This window comes from Spinacia oleracea, chromosome 6 (assembly GCF_020520425.1).
Source record: "Spinacia oleracea cultivar Varoflay chromosome 6, BTI_SOV_V1, whole genome shotgun sequence".
NCBI classification, from domain to species: Eukaryota; Viridiplantae; Streptophyta; class Magnoliopsida; order Caryophyllales; family Amaranthaceae; genus Spinacia; species Spinacia oleracea.
Window position 1 is genome coordinate 135,783,354 of NC_079492.1, and position 12,075 is coordinate 135,795,428.

At 36.3% G+C, this 12,075-nt stretch overlaps 1 protein-coding gene across 1 annotated transcript; it reads left to right on the forward strand.

Annotated features, from left to right (window-relative positions):
- Positions 1 to 6,363: 6,363 nt before the first annotated feature.
- LOC110794781 (alanine--glyoxylate aminotransferase 2 homolog 1, mitochondrial) lies at positions 6,364 to 11,941 on the forward strand. The gene is made up of 8 exons (XM_021999739.2): positions 6,364 to 6,803; positions 7,337 to 7,567; positions 8,030 to 8,200; positions 9,704 to 9,847; positions 9,930 to 10,109; positions 10,238 to 10,463; positions 11,203 to 11,316; positions 11,426 to 11,941. The coding sequence occupies exons 1-8, from the start codon at positions 6,567 to 6,569 to the stop codon at positions 11,554 to 11,556; spliced, it is 1,434 nt and encodes a 477-aa protein (XP_021855431.1). The 5' UTR covers positions 6,364 to 6,566; the 3' UTR covers positions 11,557 to 11,941.
- The last annotated feature ends 134 nt before the right edge of the window (positions 11,942 to 12,075 follow it).

The following is a 12,075-nucleotide window of genomic DNA, read 5'->3' on the forward strand; positions in this document are numbered from 1 at the left end:
GAAACACCAACTTCTTATTTCAACTACCCCCCCCCCCCCCACCCCCCACCCCACACAGTGAAACTTGTTGGCATATAGATGTTGGCAAGTAATTGAGCAGGATACCAAATCTAAAAATCAAGTATCCATCCTTTTTTTTCAACTATGTTCTCCATTACTCCGTATTAGTTTGTTTTTTAGGGGTTTAAATATGATCTTTTTCCATTTGAATATAATTAATTAATAACTAATAAAATATTTTAAGGGATTTTTTTTAAAATCTATTAAATTTATTGAATACTAAACATAAATTATTAATTATAAAATTAGCAAATCATTCGTCTCCTAAATTTATTAAGTTAATTTTTTTTTTTTTAAAAAAAAAACGATGTTAGCAATTTTGAAGATGTTAGTGATGATACTCTACCGTGATGGATAGAAGTGATTGATGAAGAAGAAGATCGGCACCTCCGCCCTAGCCGATCATCTACATGAGCTCTCCGCTCCTCACAATAAGGTACTCTCTCTCTACCACCCAGCTAAAACACATCGGGATGATGTGCTCAATTAGCTTGGGGGGTGTTTATATGTAGTATTTTCTTTTTCTCTTTGATAGTTTTCTTTGCATGCAGGTCGCATCTAGTTTATTTCTTTTTTTTTTCTTTTTTTTTGCATTGTTTTGCATATTAGGTACTGACCCTTTCATTAGTTGCATCATTGTGCATATTAATATTTCTTTATGCCTCCTTAGGTATTCCCAAACTAGTACATAAGGATGAAGTGTTTTGTATTTGGATCCTTGTCTAATGCTATGAAATGCGTGGTACATTGCGGTGATGCATGATTGAATGATTCTTGTACTTTTGTGTGTGACTTCGGAATTTTCCTACACAAGCATAGCTTTTCGAAACCAAAATATTTTGTCTTCCTAGGTTAGTCTAGCTTTCTTGATCGAGTCTCACCCAAAGTAGCTCTCAAGTGTCATTATGGTGTAAATTATAATTTTTCCCTCATCACATGATTCGTGAAACATGGATTTGTTTTAGTTCTCTTTATATGCACTTGTCTTTATGAACTACATGCCGATTTAGGACAGATGCCATTTTTTGTATCATGTTGTGCCTAAACACAAACCCTTCTTGAATATATCATTTGCACACCCGTGTTGAAGTCTACCCATCTCTACTCCCAAACACAAGCCATAGCCTTCTTTGATACCCCAATTCTTAGAAGGTAAAGTTTGTGATGGAAGTAAGGTAGCTTCTAAGCATCTCAAGAAGCCGTGTTGAGTTCCACTCCATGATTGTAATATTTTTATACATACGCATCCGTGTTTGTTTTTTGTTTCAAGTTCCAAAAAAAAATTGAAAAGAAAAGAGATGTATGCCTCCAATCCGAAAATGTAACAAACACAAAAAAATTGAAAAGTAGTTTAGTTAAAAACTCTCAAAATTCTACAAGTGGGTGTCTAGCATTCTTGTTAAGCAATAATTTCTCCTGCTTGCCTACAGTTGTATACCACATTGTTGTGTTGTTCCTAGTGATCGATTGTATTTGCACCTTATTGAGAAGGTTGTGCAAGTCGAAGTAATTGATGGATACTAGCATGTGATGCATTGAAGGACACTTTGCAAAGCATGTGTGTATTGTCCTCCCATTGATTGTTGAAGCTTCACTCAATGCCCAATATTGTTTGCATATTATGCCGCCACAAAGAACACCCAACCTGAATTAAGTCCTCTCGAGATGAGCATGCTTAGTTTGATTTGGAAGTGGATCCTCCAGCAGAAGCAACATATGAAGTAGCATGTTACTACTCAGCTCTTGTTCGACACTATTCTAACAACGATTACGACATATGTTACAAGCGCAACAAAGGGAAGGAATTAAAGGTAGTGCGGGTGGTAAAGATGAAGGTGGTGGATCAAAGGTGGTGTGAGGTCGTAGGGATGTTCCAACTCTTTGGCTTGGATGGTGATCAAAGTTTATATGTTTAAGGCTAGAAGTTCATTTTGGTTACTTTTGCAATATTTTGGTAGTTATTATCGGGTCGTTGATCGAATTTAAATATTTAGGCAACAAATTTTAGGTGCGTGTACCCCTTTTGTAACAAACTTGATTTAGGCTTAAGTCGTAAGTAATATATTATCTTCGTATTTGCGTAAACACCAAGGTGCACCTAAATATGGGTGTTGGTTGATCATGCTTCGGACGAGACCACGTACTTTGGTCCAAAAATGGCCTGACCCACTCAAAGACCACTTGTTAATTACGTGCCGAGTTGGACCAAAATTGTAACACCCCGACAATTCTCTCTTTTCTAAAATAACCTTTTAATATAAAACATAGAGAATTATCAAGGCATTATCGCCCGTGTGAAAACGTAACGGCTTATTCAGAATTTTGCAGCGGAAAACATAAAACTAACTTTAGGTTTATAAATAATCGATTACAGGTTTAGTCCCAAAAATCAACCAACGAAAATAAGGAAATATAAATAATATGACAAGTTTAAAGTCCAATTAAACAAACCCAAGTCAACTTAGCAAATCAAAACTAAATACAAGCTCTCTATTCCCGATCCCAATGATGCAACATCTTCAAACCTGCAGATGGACAATGCTTATTGATCCTTAGAGACTGCTCACCAAAGATTGGGTCATCACATGATCAATAAGGCATAGCCATGATCAACATGCACAAGCAAAAGCACGTAATCAGCAAAGCTGAGTACTACATACTAAATCAATAATAATCCTAACATGATTCTATTAAACGAACAATCCTAACATGATACTAATGAACATAAATAAGGACAGACAAAACATGATAATTCGACGACCATACTTGACTAGACTAGGCTAGACTCATAACAATAATATTATTTTAGTTGAAATAGACAATGGACCGAGTTGTCCGTCCAACAGTCTTCACTAAGGAAGACGAGGTACGGGCGCGACTCCGTAACCTCACTGACCTGCGATATCGAGGAACGTTTGAATAAAAATAGAACACGGTGATCAATCCGGTCCCAGAAAAGGCCATGGGCTACCACCATGAACCCCAACTCCTGTTTGTCCGTCACTTTAGACGTGCACAGTCTAAAGCTATTGCTACTCAGTTTCACTTTACATGATTTACAAATTGAGACTCTGTTATGACTCAATAATCACATAAGGCATACAATTCACATTTGTTCACAACTGTTTTTATCTTGGAATTAAGTAAGTGATCATAAAGGCATCAATCAAGACTCATTCCAATTTATCCAACCTTTCCTTTAACCATGATCAACCCCTGTATATGGGTGTAGAGTTTCAACTTACTAAACAAGGTCCACCGCCCTCATAAAGTAGTGAAAAGCTAAAAAGGAACAACGATCGATCGATCCAAACCAACATATATAGAATAATCTAGTGTTCCCAACCAACATGTTTGTATCAATCATCCATACTAACATGTTATAATTCTCATAATGCAATCTAGGTTCAATATGTCCATCCAACAGTATTAAACATGCAATTTCAACCTGACCAAGTTCATCAATAATATCAACATAACCAAGTTCATCAACAATCTCAACATAACCAAGTTCATCAACAATTTCAACATGGTTTCAACAAATAGCACGCATTCCAAGCACACAGGTATGTACGTACCTTGTGTAAACAAACTGATAGGCCAATTTAACGAATTCAAAAGTCGCCTACAAAGAATTTTCCGCCTAAAATAATCAAGAAACGTACCCAAATCAATTCCTAATAATTTACAGCAACACTAACGTACTCTAAACACACCCTAAACATATTTAGAACATTCCCCAATATCGAAACTTAATTAATTAACTTCCTAGAATAGTGATTAATTCCCTAACGATCCCTAATTATCATAAACTCCAACACACGTTCCTTTTTAAATTTCCAGCAATATAAAATAATTTCAAACGTCCACAAAACATAATCAACGTTCTTAAAATCATAAAAATAATAGCTTTAATAGTATATAATCATTCTATTATGATTAAAGCCATTAAAAACCTTACAATTCATGTTTTAAATAATAAAAACTCTCATTTCAATTCAATTATGAAATCTGAAACTTAAATTATTAATTAAGCATAATATATAATCTGAAAATCTAACTTAATCATAAAAACTTATAATTTATATTCAAGGAACATGAATTAAATTAATAAAACATCATTAAAACCCTAACTTAAACGTAGTTAATAAATCTGAAAATAATTAAATTAATTTCAACAACATATAATCTGAAATTTCATAACTTAATCATAAAAATCATAAGTTTAATTCAAGAAACATAAATTAAATTATTAAAACGTAATTAAAACATTTAAATAACTTAGGGTTTAAGAAATAACCAAAAGGAGAGGAGGAGGAGGAGAGGGACTGCCGGCGGCTGGTGCAGGCACGGCGACGAGGGAGGCGCGGCTGGTGGCGACGCGACTGGGCGGCGCGACTGGTGTTGGTGGTCGCGGGTAATTGCAGGTGGTTGGGGCTGGCTTGCGCAAGGACTAAACAAGGAGGAGGAGAAGCAAGCGCGGCTTGACTGCAGCGACGCGACGGTCGTGGTCGGCGGCCGCGGCGGCGCTGGATTGAGGTGGAGGGCTGACGGAGGAAGGAGCAAAAACAAACAGAATCACGATTAAAGAGAGTAGAACGAAAGAGAAAAAAAAGAAACAGAGAAGAAGAGGAGGGAGGATGATTTACCGGCGAGGGGGCTGTAGCACGTCGGTCAGGGTGGTCCGCGGTTGCGTGACTGGCGGTGCGGCGGCGGCTGGGCAACCGCAAGGTCGACGGTGAGGAGAGCAGGAGGTGGACGGCAGCGAGAGGGAGGGAGTTCTTGAGGGTTTGAAATCCACGTGAAATAGAATAAGGGAGAGGAGTTGTGTTTTGGTTTTACGTGAATAGAGTAATGGGTTATGGGTTTATATTTTGGGATTTTCCCATGCGGGCTAGGATTAGGATTTGGGTTTTAGTGTTTGAGTAAAAATCGAATAAAATTGTTTTTCCGAATTCAACGAGTTTTCCTAATTCAAATTCTTTTCAACATAAAATTCTAAAATTATTCTTGATTGCACAATCGCTAAAATATTTAGAATATATTTAAATAAAATTAAATATACATTAAATATATAAATATAATAAAGTTCAAAATCGTTAAATATTTAGAACGTACTTAAAATAAAATAAATATACGTTAATTATATATTTATTACTTAAAATTCATAAATTCTATTTAAATATAAATAATATACGTTAAAATATATTAATAAAATTTATAAATTTACGGGGGATTACAAAAATTTTCAAAAGTGTAGTCCAGACATGGCCCAAACCCACGTGCCCTCGTGCTTTGCTGAGTCATCGTGCTTAAGCCTAAATTTAACCAATTTTACGTGCTATAGTGTCATACTGTGTCTTATCATGTTTTTTCCCCAAAAGATGCGGCCCTGACCCAACTCACAACCCACGACTTCGTACTTGATCGGATGACAATTTTTCGTGCTCGATAAATGTTGTGCCTTTTCCGTGTTGTGCCTTGATCAGGCCTGCCTAATGTCATACGGAGTATTTAAATGCACCATACGTCCGTACCCACTGTCACTGTGTTTCTTTTTTTAGACTTACCTAATCGTTTTTACACTGATCGCGTTCATAAACCTGCCACCAATTCTTAAATGGACTTGGTCCACACTAAAATTATTGTGGATCATACCTTAAAATAAAATCAACAATCTGTTCTTAATTTATTTTGGCATTTTATTAGGATTATTTTGAAAAAAATATCAAATTAGTGTGGTTGATACATATTGTGTTTGAATAACATGATCTTAAGTCACAATTCGCTTTTAAAAATATAGGGTTACTATACTTCAAAAAATGGTTATTATATCTAAGAATTTTGGTGTTTAATTTATTATAGTTACTATATGAACAATAAGGATTTGGATCCTCTAGAGTTCTAAAATAACTCTACAAGGTAGAGTTTGAACATATCAACTATTGAATGAAAAATCAATGGTTCATATATTATCTTTCCAAAATTCTCCCTATTTTTTCTCATCAATATGAGCCATTGATTTTAAAATGTATGGTTTAGATACAAATCTACGTTGTAGAGTTTTATTAAAACTCCAGAAGATCTGGAATCGAACAATAAAGGTCACTATCAGTGTAAAATAATGCTAGAAAAAACTATTAATTTTGGTCCATACTAATATTATTGTGGACCAAATCCACCCAAGAATAATCCCCTCTATGTTCTCAATTTCGACAAATGAGAATAATCTCCACATCAGTTCAGCATCAGGAATCTCCACGTCAGTTTACAGTCATCAGTATCACCATTCACCACCAACTGAATAAAGAATCCTTTTTTAAGCAATCCACGAACATCATTTTGGGCTTTATCTGGCTCAAACATCAATATTACAAATTTACACAGAACAAAATCATAAACTCGATTAAATACTCAAATCACTGATCACAAACAAAATCCCGTCTTCAAATCCATCAATTTGTTCTAGGAAACAAAATCTTGAGAATCGAAACTTGCAATTGAAGATGGCTTTACAAAGAATTTTACGGGAAAAATGTTTGCAGAAATGCAGAAATCATTATTCTCTGTCCTCGGGATTCGCAACTCTTTCTTCGTCATCATCGTCAACATCTCCAGAACCTCCAAAACTCCCTGAATTTGATTACCAACCTAAGCCGTACAAAGGACAATTAGCTGATGATGTTTTGCAGAAGCGCAAAAAGTTTCTGGGTCCTTCTCTTTTTCACTACTATCAGAAGCCAGTGAGTATATTACCCTTTAATCTCCCGCTTAATTTTCTTTAATTTGTTCTGATTGCATGTTTTTTTGTGTGTGTGTGGGGTTTGACTGTTGATTACATTCTTTGACTGTTTATTAATGTGGGTTTGCAATAGATTAAGGGTTGCTGTTGTTGTTGGTCTTGAAGAAGAACAAATCGGATACTTCATCTATCCGGGTTTAATAGTAGTCATGCTGATAGTGTAATTTGAACTAATGATGTGACGATTAAATCCGTACTAATTTTTGTATGTAATTGTACCATTACATTAGACTTGAACCTTTTCTTTCTGAAAATGATTTATTTTGTTTTTCTATTCCAAAGAGAGTACTTGTTGTTGCTATAGATAGTAAAAATGATGGACAAAGATTAGGTTGAGCAAATTTGTTGTGAGTCAGAATAAATGGAGAACAGTTCACTTAATAAGTTTGAACACTCTTAAATGTTCAAGTTCACATGAATCATGAATGTCATACCTTTGAATTGGTCTTTAACTTTATGCTATTGTTGGTGCAGCTTAATATTGTGGAGGGCAAGATGCAATATTTATTTGATGACACGGGGAGACGCTATCTTGATGCATTTGCTGGGATTGTCACTGTGTCTTGTGGACATTGCCACCCTGATGTTTTGGATGCCGTAATAGAGCAAAGTAAACTTCTTCAGCATGCGACAACCATATACTTACACCATGCCATAGCTGACTTTGCAGAGGCGTTGGCATCGAAAATGCCTGGAAATCTAAAGGTTAATTCTCTTAGCGTATATTGCGAAATTATGTTTATCGTTGTGTTTTGACATGTGTGACTAAGCTGTCCCTACTTCTCAATCCTTGCAGACTAGGTGGCTACTTTGTTGTTGGTTGTCAGTTGTCACGGATGTGTTTTACCAACTTAAGTAACATTTCACTCATGGTTTTGCAAGTGAACATGCTTTTAGTTCTTTTCCTCAAGATCAATGGTCAAAATCCTATGTTTTTAGTATATGGACTGTTAATTTACAAATTTGGTTTCAATTTCAAAGGATATAAAGCTATGCTCTCCATTTCCTTGGTTCTTTTATTTAGCCTAGGTTTACCATGATCCCCTTTACATGTCTAAATATCATCTTCCCCTTTATTGACTTCCACTTTCAAACAGTCAAATCAGCAATATTTTGAGGTAAGGATATGACCTTTCTGTCGCTCATCAAAGTCAACTTCTAATGCAGGTTGTTTATTTCGTTAATTCTGGGACAGAAGCAAATGAGTTGGCCATGCTGATGGCAAAACTTTATACTGGTAATCATGGTATGATTTCATTGAGAAATGCCTACCATGGTGGAAGTGGCGGTGCACTTGGATTGACGGCTTTAAATACATGGAAGTACTCATTACCACAGGTTCCTCTCTATGATAACCCTGAAAGTTCTCGTTCTTTTATCATAATATGTGAGGCCTCGTCAAGTTGTTAATTCGTAGTTACTGCCACCTTACATGCATGGTTTCATAATTGGACAGCATAGAATGACAAACCTACTAAGGATTTGACTTGATACTATTGACCTTACATCTAATTTCCTGCTACAAGCTGGTTATGTGATTACAATTTTCTCCTACTCATTGCCTTGTTTGTCCATATATTAACTAATGACAAATTCGTTATTGCTTCCATTTCTTGTATGTTTCCTGTTTATCCTGGACCTTGAGTTTATTTAATCTAAGACCTACACTGGACAGTGGACAAGAGTCACAAGATACAGCAGTCAAGGGCCTGGTTCTGTGTTAAGTGTTAACTAGTCGCAGTTTTCTATAGACATAAAAGGTTTCTAGTTCCATCCATAAACTTAAGAGAGTCTGTAGCTTAAAGTTGGAAAAAGATTTCTTCTCTGATCTTTTTCAAGCTAGTATGTAATAATTAAGTTGACAGACTTGCTTTCTTGTTCTATTTATTTATTGGAGTATGATTAATCTAACTCTATGACCCTCAGATTTTAAGTTGGCCCTAGACATATTTCTGGATGCTTGATTGGTTATAGATGTAAAAAGAAGTGGATTCACTATTCAATGATATAGGAGTTCATCAGACTTATCAGCTGTCAACAATGGAAATAATAGAGTGAATAGACTGCGGGAGGTCATCGTGTACTCTGCAGAATTCCTAAAGGAAAAAAGAAAGGCAGTCACAACAAAGGTCACTATTCACACTTTCACAGTGCAAAGCCAAATTAGGGACTCTTGTAGTCTTTGTGTAAAGAAAATCTAGGGAGGCTTTAGTCAAAGCTGAAAAAAGTGGAATTCTTTTGTCTCCTTTTTACGTTTCCTTTTTCTTACTGATCAGAAGAAACTAATAGAGCAGCTGAAACAATAGCAAATTATGAGTGTCAAAGGGAGGCCTACCTAGCAAACAAAGGGGACTACTGCACTGACTAAAATTTATGCATTGCTTCTTGTACCTTTGTCTATTTTCAACCACCCTTATTGTCTCTCTTTTCTGATCGGCAGAGGCATTCTGCCCAAAAGTAAGGGCAGGAAAGGACTGATTTCCGTGGTCTATTCCACATTTTGGTGTTTTTTGCTCCATTCTAAATGGCTTGCAAGCTTGGGCAAGACAATTCTCTCGATCCTGCTTTTTTGTTGATTGGCTTTCCATCTCTTCTTAATGGTTCCCCGTAATCGATTTGATGTAACCTTTCTTTAGCCAATCTCTCCTCACGCTGTCAGTGTTTTTTCTTTCATTTATCGATAGAGACTTTCTTTTCCTTAAAACGCTTAGTTGTTCATTTAAGTTAATTAAGTGAACAATATTCAATAGAAATTTCATAGATTTTGTATTCTATGATATGGATTGATTGATAAAAGATGTAAATGTTGTGGAGAAATTGAAAGTGCGGGTGCATATGTAGGGTGATATCCATCATGTGATAAATCCAGATCCCTACCGTGGCATTTTTGGTTCAGATGCAAATTCTTATGCCAGGGATGTTCAAGATTTCATTGATTACGGCACATCTGGGAAAATAGCCGGCTTCTTTGCTGAAACAATTCAGGTTTATATTTTTCTTTGCTTCACGTTTCAGAAATTCTTGCTTTTAGCTAGTATAACTTAATGTGTGCAATTGGTATGTTCAGGGTGTTGGAGGAGCAGTTGAATTAGCTCCTGGATATTTGAAACTAGTGTATGATATGGTACATAAAGCTGGAGGAGTCTGCATTGCTGATGAAGTTCAAACTGGATTTGGTCGGACGGGGAGCAATTATTGGGGCTTTGAAACACAAGGCGTTATTCCTGATATAGTGACAATGGCAAAGGTCTTTCAGTCTTCTAAAGTTTTATTATTTATTATAAATTTACTAGAAGTGTGGGAGTGCTCTTTTCTTATTTACACTGTTGCTGAAATTATCCATTGATCTGAACAATACTTAAATAAAAATTACAGGGAATTGGTAATGGCCTACCTCTAGGAGCGGTGGTGACCACTCCTGAGATTGCTAGCGTGATGGCTCAGAAAATTCAATTCAACACATTTGGGGGAAACCCTGTATGCTCTGCAGGTGGACTTGCAGTCTTGAGGGTAATTGATAAGGAGAAGCGTCAACAGCACTGTGCTGAAGTTGGTTCCCACTTGATTGATCGTTTGAAGCTTCTGCAGCAGAAACATGATAGTATGTGTTCCTACCATAATATATACGTAGTATGAAAGATACATGGTTTTTTTTTTTGAAACATTGGACATATGATAGTAGTTTAAAGGTCAACTTGAAATTCAAATATGGAACTTAAAGTAGTGTGGTATATCTGGGGAGGTGCATAATGCTGAACCTGGGTTGGTTCTTCATTAATCTTTTGAAACTTCTGTAGTGGAGGCATAATTCCATGTTCCTAACATCCTACATATGAAAGATTTGTAGTGGTAACATGTCATGTCTATTTCTTTAAATTCTTCTCTTTTTTATAGGTATGCAATTTGTTATTTCAAATTCTCTTCCTCTTGGTGGTGCGAACTAGAAAATTTCGTTGTTAATTATTACTAGTAATAATCACTTTAGCACCTTAAAGGCTCAAATCAAAGAAGCTACATAGGTGACAGTTGAGTTGGCGGTAAAAGAAGTTTGATTTTTTGGTCTAGTAGTCTAGCAATGCCATATTTATGTTTTACAAATCATGTCAAATCTTAATCCCTAATCACTGTTGTGTAGAAGGGCTCATTACCATGTCAAGCTATTCCAATAGTGGTGGTAAACTAGTGTTTTTGTTTATTTTGATTTGAAGGTAGGGTTTGGGTGCAAAGTGAATTATTTTCTCAGTTTATGCTTCACATGGCTGTACTTTGTCCCTTGTACAGTAACACACGAATTTGTCTCTTCCACTAACTTGATATCATGTGCAAAATTTGTTTTTCAGTAATTGGAGATGTAAGGGGAAGAGGTTTGATGGTGGGGATAGAATTGGTCACTGACCGGAAAGAGAAAACTCCCGCCAAGGCAGAAACTGGAGTGCTGTTTGAGAAACTTAGAGGTAACTGAACTCTTCACTTCCGGTAGCTAGCATTTGATTTATCAGGTTCCTGCATATGATTCTATGCTGATGATTGCCTTTTTTTCTTTTTCCTTTTTTTTGTGTGAAGAGCTCGGTGTTCTTGTTGGCAAAGGTGGTCTCCATGGAAATGTTTTCCGAATAAAACCTCCAATGTGTTTCAACAAAGACGATGCAGATTTTCTTGTTGATGCTTTGGACTATTCCATGTCAAAGTTGTAGAAGGAAACCTTAATTTCGCTTCCCTAAGCAATCATGATCCAAGGTCATCCAACTTACGTTTGACTGATGGTATACATCATCATCACTGTGGTTTTGGATGCCACTGTGCTGCAGCTGAAAGGTTATATCGTTCCCTTACTCTTGGGAGGAAGCTAGATAAGGCTCATACTTGGAGTCTTGGAGGCAGCCCTCCTCTGTCTTTTTCTTTTTTTCTTCTTCCTTCCCTTTCCTTTTTTTCCCTCTGAATAGGATGAAGTAGGCTTCAAATCCATGGTTTTTACTTTACCTAGGTGGCCGATGCATCATATGTAAATAATGGCTCGAATTTGCAGTTCTCATTACAGCTAATTTGATGTGATTCATCTGTCAAAATCTTTGTTCTCTACCTTTTCTGATACTAGTCATTTTCTGGATTAGCACTGTAGTGCATTATAACAACACCTGGTAATTTCTGGAGCAGAGCTCAAGACTGGGGTAACTTAGTGCGGGAACATAACTGTTAAACACGGGCTCAAATCG

What these genes read in the sequence shown, in the direction of transcription:
- LOC110794781 (XM_021999739.2), top strand. Translation starts at nt 6,567, where the DNA reads ATGGCTTTACAAAGAATTTTACGGGAAAAATGTTTGCAGAAATGCAGA. An exon ending in TTCACTACTATCAGAAGCCA is followed by an intron (nt 6,804 to 7,336) that starts GTGAGTATATTA and finishes TTGTTGGTGCAG; the next exon opens with CTTAATATTGTGGAGGGCAA. An exon ending in TCTTTGCTGAAACAATTCAG is followed by an intron (nt 9,848 to 9,929) that starts GTTTATATTTTT and finishes TGGTATGTTCAG; the next exon opens with GGTGTTGGAGGAGCAGTTGA.